This window comes from Melanotaenia boesemani, chromosome 17 (assembly GCF_017639745.1).
Source record: "Melanotaenia boesemani isolate fMelBoe1 chromosome 17, fMelBoe1.pri, whole genome shotgun sequence".
Taxonomy (NCBI): domain Eukaryota; kingdom Metazoa; phylum Chordata; class Actinopteri; order Atheriniformes; family Melanotaeniidae; genus Melanotaenia; species Melanotaenia boesemani.
Window position 1 is genome coordinate 16233884 of NC_055698.1, and position 12619 is coordinate 16246502.

General features: G+C 38.1%; 1 protein-coding gene and 1 long non-coding RNA gene across 2 annotated transcripts; both read left to right on the top strand.

Moving 5' to 3' along the window:
- Positions 1 to 98: 98 nt before the first annotated feature.
- Positions 99 to 1080, top strand: LOC121628326. Its single transcript, XR_006008145.1, has 3 exons — positions 99 to 165; positions 798 to 950; positions 1038 to 1080. It is a non-coding gene; the product is annotated as an uncharacterized LOC121628326 (long non-coding RNA).
- A 15-nt stretch (positions 1081 to 1095) lies between these two features.
- LOC121628081 (ubiquitin carboxyl-terminal hydrolase 37-like) lies at positions 1096 to 3194 on the top strand. The gene is made up of 10 exons (XM_041966983.1): positions 1096 to 1190; positions 1392 to 1442; positions 1579 to 1710; positions 1806 to 1929; positions 2089 to 2240; positions 2379 to 2478; positions 2591 to 2667; positions 2800 to 2908; positions 3027 to 3084; positions 3169 to 3194. Exons 1-10 carry the CDS (start codon positions 1096 to 1098, stop codon positions 3192 to 3194), a joined length of 924 nt encoding a protein of 307 aa, XP_041822917.1.
- The last annotated feature ends 9425 nt before the right edge of the window (positions 3195 to 12619 follow it).

Here is a 12619-nt window from a genome sequence, read left to right on the forward strand (position 1 = left end):
GTGTAACACATATTTACAAGTCACTGTTAAATCCGTTAAATTCCTTATTCTGTTAGTACACAAATTAATCAAAAACTTGTCTGTTCTCCAACAGAGGAATCATCGCGTCTCTCCGGCTGAGAGCACCGATTTCTTGATTACTAACAAAGTAACAGAGATAACAAAGTAAGGACTGTTTTAATGTTTGCATTTATTACTAAAATCAGTCACCAATAAATAACTTTTGAGGACAAAAATTTTTTTGTTTACATTTAAAAATACTTCTAAATGAATTGGTCATATCTGTCATTTGTCTTTCTTACTCTGGTCCAATCCAGCAATTATGAATAGAGTTGGCATGAAACTATTTAAATAAATAAATAACATTTAATATTCAAGGGGAGCCCCATATCCAAGAGGGGTCTCTTAGCAAAGTTAAGTTTTTTTTTAGGTATAGTATACTATATTATATTTTATGTATCTGCTTAATAATTGTGTATCCATAATGAAATTAGCATATCTCTGCAACCACAAGGTCTGTTTGAATATGTTTGTGTTACTGGTGAAGCATAAATGAAAATGGCACAAAGCACAAATGAAATAGGTTTTAAGCTTAAGTAAAAAGAAGTAAAGGCAGTTTGGACGAGGTCTCTAAAATGGCCATTTTGGCACAGTTTGGCACCATCTGTTCTCAAAGTCCCCAAACTGGGGACCCTCAGGTTACTTCTTTTCAACTTCGTTGAGTCGACTGGTTCCAAGGTCCAAAACTAGTTTAGCGTTCTGCTGCTCTGACTAGTTGTTCCTTCTTTCTATGACAGCTCCACTGAAGAGATAACAGGAGAGCAACTCGCACAAAAAATGAGTACATTATTCTCACACCATGACAAGAGGACAACAGTGGAGCAGATCAAGCAAGACAAGTCACCCTTGTCTGCTAAGAAAAACCAGGAGAAGCCAGCTGGCAAACTCTGGTTAGTTTTAGATTGTAGCCCTGAATTAGCCTCTTTGTGAGTACTCTAGTCTGTTCTACTTCTCTAATGACCTGTTTCTTCCTCCAGTAGCAGATCGCAGGTCATGGGTGTATCCTCTCGTCTATGTCCATCGTCATATTTGAAGATGAGTTTGTTGGACACAAACTGCACCAGGAACACTTTGGAGTCCCTTTCTGAACCAGAGGAAAGTTACTCCCACGTGAAAGACATATTCAGTTGGTAAGATATAAAGTTAAGATCCCGATCTCTTGTTACAACAGTTCGTTTTTATATGTCCAGTTACTATAATCATGAAGAATTAATTCTTTATCAGCCAGTCATGACAAGAAATTAAGATTTTCACTGCAAGCCTTCATACAGCATTAAGTTTGTGATTAAACTTCTCCTAATATACGATTTATTTAAAACACCTCTCTCCAGGATAAGAACATTATCTAACAAAGACAGCTGGAGAACCACCGACCCCCTTGGGTGAGTTTATAACCTTATGAAGCTGCAACAAAACATTCACTCCTGAAAATGCATGAAGACAATGAGTTCCACTCTGAAGTTGTCAGTAAAGAAGTGAAAATGCTAACATGTGTTTGAACCTGTGTTGTTGTGTCAGATTTCCAAACCTCGGGAACACTTGCTATATGAACTCCAGTCTTCAGAGCCTCCTGACATTAAAAGATTTTGTGAAGAGCGTCAGTCGTACAGAGCAGATCTGGAGATCAGTTCCTGAGGCTCAACTGCTGAAGTAAAGCAGCGTCGTCACCCTCAAATGTCTCTAGAAGAAAACAATGGGCAAAACACATCTAACCACATTCATGTTCATTTTTTCCCTCTGTGCAGAAAACTGATTGAAATCAGGGACTGTCACAAATCAACTAACTCTAACATCAAGAGTCAACTCCTGCAGTCCTTTAAAGATGTTATCAGTGACCAGAACCCGCAGTTTATGGATAGTTTGCAGAATGTGAGTCAGATAACGTTTTGATAATTGTTGCTTAATTCTCGCTTTAGTACACAGTCAATATTCAATTCACTTCAATCTCTATTAAAGACATAAGGTCCAAGATAAAAGAAATTATCTATATCAATATCTAAATACTTCTGTGTGTTTGTGTGTGTTCAGGACGCCCATGAGTTCCTGATCTCGATCCTGACACACATCGAGAGTCTGTCTCCTCTGCTTCAACGGACCGCAGCGGGTCTGGGCAGAAGCTATACCTGTCCAGTGGAAGACAGCTTTGGATTTAAAATGGAGTACACCAGAACATGCAAAAAGTAAGACACCGTTCAACACCATGCAATCTGTCAGAGATGCAAGTTAGATATTCTGATGTTTACCCACGTAGATCTCTTATAATAGTCTTATCTAAGTTGGGTTTTGACCAGTACAGCTGACTTTTAATGTATGTGCAGGTGTGGAGTTCAATCAGTCAGACAGGAACAATTTACTAATCTGTCTCTGGACCTGGTTCCTGGAGGGTGTATTGAAGACATGATTGAAAAATATCTTCTGGTAAGATTCACCAGTCCTCACTGAGCCGCCATCACACATCTGATGTGTCATGTTTGCTGTTTGCTGACAGTAAATTTCTGACACGTATTGTTGTCTCTGTGCTGCTCTGTAGGAGGTGGAGCTGGAATACAGCTGTGAGTGCGGAGGAAAGTCATCAGGCCAGACTTTGACCTTTGCATCCCTGCCAAAGTGAGTGGCGTCCCCCATATTTCAGAAAACTGTGGTTCACCGACCCTTTTTAGTTTTTACTAATAATGTAACAATCACTTAAATGCCTACAACATTCACCCATATGTGTTTATACTGTATCTTTTCCTACAGAACATTCATCATACATCTGAAGCGTTTTTGCTACACTCCATCCTTCAACCTGCAGAAAATCTATGACCCTGTGCAGATACAGAGGGACATAGTTGTGTCATCTAAAATGGTAAAGAAACACAGACCATAACAGGGAACAGATACATTGTGATGGTGTGAAAATGAAGAAATAAACTGTTTGTCCTGCTCTGTGTGCTGAAGGTCACTCATTAACTGTTTCTTCTCAGGGTGGTGGCTGTTTCAGTCTGGTCAGCGCCATCAGTCATTCAGGCAGTACTGGAGAAGGTAAGCAAATCCCAACCTGACATGTAACAGATGTTTGTCAGAAACATTTGTTTCTGTTAAATCCCTTTGAAAATCTATGGTTAGGACTCTTTGCCTACTGTACTGAATAAGATTGATATGCCACTTTTTTAATGAACAGTACTGCTGGGATGATTTCACTCCCTTACAAATGAATAAAATCTCTCCTGTTAGGACACTATATCTCTGACAGCATCGACCCAGAAGACTGTCCACTGGAGCCAACTGACCACTGGCTTACTTTCAATGACTCAACGGTCCTTAAAACATCTGGCTGGGACGTTTGCGAGAAAAGGCAGGAGCTGGCGTACATCCTTTTCTATCGGAGACATGTAAGAAAACGTTATCACGTCCTAAACTGTGAGAAAGAGAGTGAGATGGAGAAAGAAGGCATGAAAATAACCAACACAATACTTCACACATTTCTAAAGGTATTTTCTCTATTTTCAGATCTAGAACTGGATTTAGAAAGGGGGTGGGGGGGCAGAAGATCCAGTCACAGCAACAAAGAACCACAAATAAAGTGTCAGGGACCAGCTGCACAAAGTAACATTTAAAGGCTAAATCCCATTTTACCAGAGAAATTTACTCATAAGTGTATTTAGTAACTTTGCTCCTCAAAAATGATCACCACAAGAGGGCAGAGCTTTACCAGATGGGTGTAATGGATGAGTGATAACTCTGCACTACATTTAGGAGATGCTGGAGTTGTATGTATGAAAACATCTCTTTGACAAATCCATCAGAATAAGTAGATTATTTTTCTTTGGATTTTAGGAATGAAAACAAAATTCATCAGCTGACTTTAAACTTAAAGTAGTAACAAGATCATTCCTATAAAAAATGTGGAGTTAAAAGTAAAACATTGTTGTATAAATGTAATAGAGGGAAAAAGACAAGTTCCTCTAAAACTAATACTCCAGCTGAGTACACATATTTAAAAATGTACCTATTACAGTAAATAAAATGTACTTCATTACTATCTACTCTGGTAGAATAAAATGATAATATACATTTAAAAAATTACATCTTAGAGTGCTTTGTACAACTGGTTCCTGGAACCCTTGTACCATGTAGCAGCCATGGGAAGACAGAAGGTAAGTTTTTCATTATGGAAGATTCCCCGTGTGGCAAGGAGCAGCTAAGCCCCCCCACTATCAACCCTCCTGATGAAGAAACATCTGTGGCAACAGAAGATGAAGTCTCCCCCTCCACACACACACACACACACACACACACATTTTAGAGATGACAAGCCAAAAAAACGATGAAGACAGTCAAAAGATCTTGTCATAGAGAAAACATTCATTTCTATTCTTGTCCTTTTTTGTTCTCAGTGCTACATGTGATACCATTGATCACAATGTTGTGTTACAGAGGATTAGACATATTATTGGCATCAAATAAACCACATTAAGCATTAATTTGTAATTTTTGTCACATATGACAGAGTTCTTCGGGTTTAAGTGCCTGGATTTTTAATTTTCACTTTTTACATGCTTCAAAAAGTCAATATTGGACAGCAAAGCATGAACGTCAGATACACAGACGTCCCTCGTTCTTATTAACAAAGTACCATTATATCTTAAAGATGCCATAGTTCCATATAGTCCCAACAGAGTACTTTGCTCTTAGACTGTAGGCTTGTGGTTTATAAAGTTTTTAAAAGTAGAATGGGAGGGAGAAAATTTGGATATTAATCTCATGTCTTGTCGGACTCCCTCTCAGTTTGGGTTCAAGAAGCAAATACCTTCTCTACATGTAGATTAAGTTTAAAATATTCTTTTTTGATAAACCTCATTATTAGAAGAGGTTTGGTTGACCCTTGACCTTCCCTTTAGTTATGATGGTATAGGTTTAAGCTACTCAGGACATCCCATGATTCACTGACTGCCTCTATACTCACATTCGTGTTTTTACTCTTGAATTACCATTTGCATATGACAGTACTGATATTACCAAATGAAGATAATGATATCTTTGTTGTTTGTTTTTCTTAAGGATGTCTAGTAGTAAGGAGCAGACAGGAAAATAGGCAGAGAGAGGGGAACGGCATTCAAAGAAGGACTCCAGCCCGAACTCACACCTGGTTCAACTGCAATGAAGACTCAAAACCTTCGTCATCAACTTGTGTTTCTCTCTTTTCTTTCTCAGCAGGTGTCCCCAGGTCTCAGAGTTTTTGTGCTTGTATGTTCCTCTTTCCTGTCCGCTCCACCCCCAACCGGTCGAGGCAGATGGCCGCCCTTCCTGAGCCTGGTTCTGCTGGAGGTTTCTTCCTGTTAAAAGGGAGTTTTTCCTCTCCACTGTCGCCGTGTGCTTGCTCAGGAAGGGAGATTAAATCAAACTGATCTAATCTGTTGGTTTCCTTAGATAGGAAATTAGTTTTATGAATTAGCTAATAAAAAAATGTAATTGAAATGTGTGTCTGGATTTCTTTTGTTTTCATTTGTATCAATCAATGTACAAAAATGAATTATTTAGATACATTCAAATGCTGATACAAGCCTAATTAAAAAAAATCTAAACATTAACTTTAATTTAAATATTTTAGAAATTCATTGATTTAAAAATGAACACATGTTTAAGACAAAACTGACACTTGATACGTCACAGTAGGTTTTTAACACGACACAAAAGATTTCAGTCTTCAAATTTAAGTTTGTTGAACTGTGGTGTGGTGGCCAGCAACTGTTCTTTAACCGGCAATACAAAAACGTACAGTCTCTCTCAACCTGATATCATAGATGCTGTCACCATACAAACTACTAAAACCAGCCTTTTCCCTAAAATCGTCAGTCAGGTGTTGTACCAGTTGCTCCTCTTGTTGAGCCTCCTGCAGCAGAACATGCAGATTTATTAACTGATTTAGGGCTTAAAAGAAAAGCATAAAATAACAGGCAGCATGAGGTTAAAAATCCACCCACACCTCCAGTTCTGCATGTCCTATCTTTTAGTGGAAAATGCTAAAGCATGGATCTTAAGATTCTGTAAAGTTTAGGGGAGGGAATTCATGAACCTTCCTTCATAATGCCTTGTTATGTGTAAAACAATTCAGTGTGTGTGTCATACTTGGACCGAACACATGATCCTTACAAGTAAAATTGTACACATTGAGAATAACTGTGTGTTTTCTTTTGATTGAAGGTTTATTGGTGTTAGTGCTGCAGCTGCAGCTTCCTTCTTGAGTTCATGAAATCAGAAACAGGAGCAAAATGTTGGTTTAGTCTCCATCTAGTGGTGATCACAGGAAGAAACATGAGTCACACAATTACATGATGAAGATATTTTATGATTTTATTTCAAAAGTCATTTAATATCAAACTGAAAGTCTTTGAATCAAAGTTTCCTGGTTGGAAAACTTTTACAATAATCTTCACCTCTCATACACGGTGTTTGCATAATGCAGCTGCAAAATAAAAAGACTCATGTTTCCAGCTCTGTGTGTCCAGACTCTTTAAACATTTCTCTGTCAACATGATTGAAGCAGGTGAGCTTAGAAAACTTTATGAAGAATGAACATACTGCTGAAAACCTCCGATTTATTCTTTATTTTACACAGAACATTTAAAAGTAAACAAACATCCAGTGGAGGAGAAATAAAGTGAAATTTTCTCCTCATTAGGCCTGATACAGTTTTACATCTCTTTTTAAAGATGTAAAACTTTATTTCTCACATTTTCAGCTCTTCAACATCCACCAGAGCGATCTATAAATGATGATTGTTCTGAGATTTATTACTTATGGAAAAATCTAAATGAGCATGTAAATACCTGGAATTTATTGATCTGAATAAAATATTAGCGACAAAGTTCAGACATGAGCAGAAGTTTCCACGTTCAATAAGGTAAAACAAAACAAAGTAAAATTAAACTTTGGCTCAAATTATTTCACAGGACGAAATTTTATTATCTTTCTTTTTCTGTAGTTAAAATATTTGACGGTATTCATTGAAATTCATTACAAACAAGAAGAAAATGAATATATTTACAAACTAATGAGGCAGTTGGATGAAAAACTTCTGAAGAAGAAATAATTATAAATCAGACAGGCTGCTAACCACATTAAAAAGCTCATATTTCCAACATCAGACTTTGACCTGATGTGTTGCAGTTTTTGTATTTAGTAAACTCTTTGTTTCTTTGCATCTCTGCTGTTTTTCTTCGTGTAATATAACAGAGTTCATGAAGAGGTGATGTTAATGATTCTGCACATAAACACACATTTGGGTGATAAGAAAATATTGATATGAAGAAAATCATTTAAGAAGCTTTGAATCTGTTTTAGTATAAAGAATAAATCAGACTGCTGATTTGTTTCAGTGATTTAAAAAGTTTAAAAACGTATAAAAATCTGAAAAATATTAATGAATAATAATTTATGATGGTAAAAGTTTGAACATCTGATTCATTTTCCTGAAAATCTCAGTGAAACGAGTTTGACAGATTTTGATTTCAGAGGTTTTTGCTTCTCCAGCTGGACAAAGAAAGAAAATATGAGAAGAGTTTCTCAGTGAAAGTGTCTCTGTGAGTGCAGATGTGAATCATGTCTTCAGGTTTGTAGAAGGACCCGGCCCCCCTGTCATAGTCCAGCTGGACTCTGATCCTCTGGTTCCCAACCTATTTTCCTTGTGGACCCCTTCATGCAAATGCTAAAAAGCTATGATCCCCTACCCCACCATGTGCTGAAATCATACTTGGTTTTATGCTTTCAATAGTGAGATTCTCACCATACACAATGTATTCTGGCTGAGTCCTGTCCTTTGATAAAGCCAAAGTTAAATTAACAATATATAAACATACTTGTTTTCCTGTAAATAGGGACAGTGTGTGGACATTGACCACAATAGCTCCTCAGGGACCTCCTATGCTCTTTAGGGGACCCTCTTGGGAGGTCCCGGACCCCAGGTTGGGGACCTCAGCTCTGGAGATTCTTCTTCACTGTGACAGTCAACACCATTAGTGTATTTTCCATCACCATGCCATGAACACCAGATTCCATGTTTGGAGAAGCATAACTCTCCCTTCCTGTCAACAGACTTCTTAACCACACCAATATTCCAGTCCGGATGATCTCCCACCTCCTCCCAGCTGTGTTTCCCTGAGCTGAAGCTTTCAGGGATTTAGTTAGTGTTTCTCTCTGGATTATCAGCAAGTTGCTGCAATGTGTCTCCATTTCTCTCACTGGTCAGATCATCAGACAGATAGATGCATGGCTTTGCAGTGTGACGGGACTGAAGTAGACCTGCTTCTCTATGGACAACAGCTGCTTTTTGCTGTGTTGAATCCTTGTATGTTTCCTCCAAATTTTCACATTTATTCTTCTTGCCCTGCAGACACTTTAAGTCTGATTTCAACTTCCTCTTCACTGACAGTATAATTTAGACTCTTCTTGATGTTTGTCACAGACTTCACCTTAACTCAGGTAATCCTGAGAAAAGTTTTTGTATTTTTCTGTTGTGCTCTCCCACCGTGCAAAGATCTCAGCTTCTCATGATTTTTTACAATCTATATTAATTTCCTTTTACTTCAAATTGGACATGAATGTCAGAAACGCTGCAAATGCATGATAGCCAAAAGCAGACTGAGGGAGGAAGGGATGTGCTCACTGATGACATCATAGGCGACTAGAAATTCAACATTAAAGTAACTAAAAGTTTCCAAAATGATCCTCAACAAGAAATGAAATAAAAGTCAATAAGATTAAACAATTTATAGAAATAAAGAATAAAGGAAAAAAATTAAAAATGAAGGACATTTGATGGATTACATACTTTTTTCTACATGTTACACATACAGTAACAAGCAGCTAATAATAAAACATGCTCCTTCAACAACTAAATACCAGAACAAAAAGACAATACACATGAGACGACATGTTTCCATCATGTATCTGTTCAATATAATATTTCTGAATAGCTTTTTAAATTTATTTATCATTAAACATGATTTCATGGAAATTTCTCAAAATAATTCATAATGAGATTTGGTAGTGTGTGTGGCCTCCATGTGCTTGTATGCACTCCCTGCAACATCTGGGCATGCTCCTGATGAGATGATGGATGTTCTCCTGAGGCATCTCCTTCTAAATCTGGATCGGTACTACATACTACAGTATGTAGTACGATGTGGTGGTGGTTAATGGAATGAGATATGATGTCCCAGAGGTGCTCAAGTGGATTCAGGTCTGGTGAATGGACAGGTCAGTCCATAGCATCAATGCCTTCAACTGCTGACACACTCCAGCCACACACAGGAACCCAGGTCTCACTGCAGCAGCATGTAGGCAAACAATGGATCTGAGGATCTGATCGTGGCACCTTATGACAGTCAGGGTAACTCTGGGTAGCATGTAGAGCTTTGTGGCCCTACATGGCCCTATAAGGATATCCCTGCCCAGACCATCACTGACCCATTGCCAAACTGGTTATGCTGGAGGATGTTGCAGGCAGCAGAATGTTCTCCACTGCATCTTCAAACTTTCTCATGCCTGTCACATGTTCTCAGTGTGAACCTGCTCTCATCAGTGAGACAATGGCGAATCTGACAATCCTGGTGTTCTCTGGCAAATGTAAAATCAGGCTGCACCGTGTTGGGCTGTGAGCACAGGCCTCCACTTGTGGATGTTGGGCCCTCATACCGCCCTCATAGGGTCTCTTTCTGACTCAACATGCACATTAGTGGCTTGCTGGAGATCATCTTATAGGCTCTGGTAGTGCTCATCATATTCCTCCTTGTACAAAGGAGCAGATAGCAGTACTGGCCTGTCTCCTGGTATCTTCTCCATGTTCTTGACACTGTGTTTAGAGACACAGCAAACCTTCTTGCCACAGCGATGTGGCCTCCTGGATGAGCTGCACTACCTGAGCATCTTATTTGGGATTCACACAATCGTCTCATGTTACCTCTAGTGGGGAGCACACTGGCTAAATTTAAATGTGACCAAAGAGCAGCCAGAAAGAAAGAAGACAGGGAAATGGTCTCACCACCTTCAGAACCCATTATAGAGGTTGTCTTGCTGACAAATTTGCTCTGCCAAGGGGAGGTTTATGGATATAAGGCTCCTCTTGATAATCTGATTAATCTATTTACTGTTATTTATTTACTTTGAATTATGGAACCTATGTAATCTTGCCGGACCTGACCGGAGGAGACAGAAAAAGAAGGAAGACGCAAAATGCAAAGCAGAAAGAAGAAAGAGGAGACAAAAACACAACAAATAGAAGGCAATGACCCTTCAATCCAAGCTTTCACCAGACAACAATTTGCTACACTTGAACACAAACACACCAGAAAATTTCCTACTGCTTTTACAGAAAAACAGAGCTGACAGTAATTGAGTACTTAAATAATAACCAAAAACATCACAAACATATCGAACAACAATCGAAGTACCAGATACACACTCACAGAGTAACAAAATGATCTCTTAAAGTATAGACACACTGGACAACTCAGTGACTGTGTCAGCATGCAAAGTATGAGGAATGTGTCTGTTCCATTTCTACAACAGCAGGTGAAATTAATTCACAATCAGTGTTACTTTCTAACTGGACACATAGATGTCCCAGAAGAATGATGGACTTTGACTTACACAATAATGGTTATGAGTTCTATTTATTTTATTTATTTACTTTTTTTGGCAGTGTATAAATCCTTCATTGTTTTTGTCAAAATGAGTACATGTTTACATGTTTGAAAAATAAAACGTTCGTTCGTTCGTTCCTTCGTTCGTTCGTTCGTTCGTTCGTTCGTTCGTTCGTTCGTTCGTTCGTTCGTTCGTTCGTTCATTCTCCTCCTTCTGCAACCCATGGACATCCAATGTCCTCTACAGGTTGAAAAGTTGATTTATTTCAGTAATTCCATTCAAAAAGTGAAACTTGTATAATGTAGACATTCATTGCTCACAGACTGACATATTTCACATGTTTATTTCTTTTATTTTTGATGATTATAACTGACAACTAATGAAAATCCCACATCCCATATCCCAGAAAATTAGAATATTACTTAAGACCGATACAAAAAAAAAGATTTCTAGAAATATTGGCCAACTAAAAAGTATGAGCATGCACAGCACTCAATACTTAGTTGGAGCTCCTTTAGTCTGAATTACTGCAGCAATGCAGCGTGGCATGGAGTCCATCACTGACTGTGGAAACTTTACACTCGACCTCAAGCAACGTGGATTCTGTGCCTCTCCTCTCTTCCTCCAGACTCTGGGATCTTGATTTCCAAAGGACATGCAAAATTTCCTTTCATCAGAGAACATAACTTTGGACCACTCAGCAGCAGTCCAGTCCTTTTTGTCTTTAGTTCAGGCAAGACGCTTCTGACGCTGTCTCTTGTTCAAGAGTGACTTGACACAAGGGATGCAACAGCTGAAACCCATGACTTGCATATGTCTGTGTGTGGTGGTTCCTGAAGCACTGACTCCAGCTGCAGTCCACTCTTGTGAATCTCCCCCACATTTTTAAATGGGATTTGTTTCACAATCCTCTCCAGGGTGCGGTTATCACTATTGCTTGTACACTTTGTTCTACCACATCTTTTCCTTTCCTTCGCCTCTCTGTTAATGTACTTGGACACAAAGCTCTGAAAAGCCAGCCTCTTTGGCAATGACCTTTTGTGTCTTGCCCTCCTTGTACAAAGTGTCAATGGTTGTCTTTTGGACAACTGTCAGGTCAGCAGTCTTCCCCATGATTGTGTAGCCAACAGAACTAGCCTGAGAGACCATTTAAAGGCCTTTGCAGGCGTTTTGAGTTCATTAGCTGATTAGTGTTGCACCAGGTGTCTTCAATAATGAACCTTTCCACAATATTTAAATTTTCTGAGATACTCAATGTGGGATTTTCATTAAGTTATAATAATCAAAAATAAAAGAAATAAACATTTGAAATATGTCAGTCTGGGAGGAATGAATGTCTACATTATACAAGTTTCACTTTTTGAATAGAATTACTGAAATAAATCAACTTTTTCATGATATTCTAATTTTATGACGAGCACCTGTAGTTTCCAGCCTCATGCGTCCCTCACTTGTCACATCTGACAGTATATAAACTCAGATCTTCTTCCACATCTAGATGACTTCACATACAAAAAAATAAAAATCAGGACAGCCAAACTACAAATGAAAAATCGAGTGCCATCTCGACCTTTAATTATGTGTTTGATGTTTGTTTGTGTTGTTAGTTTGTGTGTTTTGTTTTGTTGTTTTTACAACTGCCACACACATGCATGGGACAAACATGAAAAATAAAAAAGGATCAAAATTTGAATTAAAAGTAATAAATCACAAATGTTATATTTCTAAAGCCAGATAGATTTTAATTTTGTTTGCTTGAGAATCATGTTTTTTGTTTAAAAAATTGGAGATACCTTTATAAATCTATTGTAATCTACCCTTCTCTCTGTTGTATTGCTTAAATGTTTATTTTATCTTTGACATAAAGAAAATGGCTCATTATATGAAGAGCCATGTGCAGATAAAACTGCTATGTCAATGCATAAAATCAGTA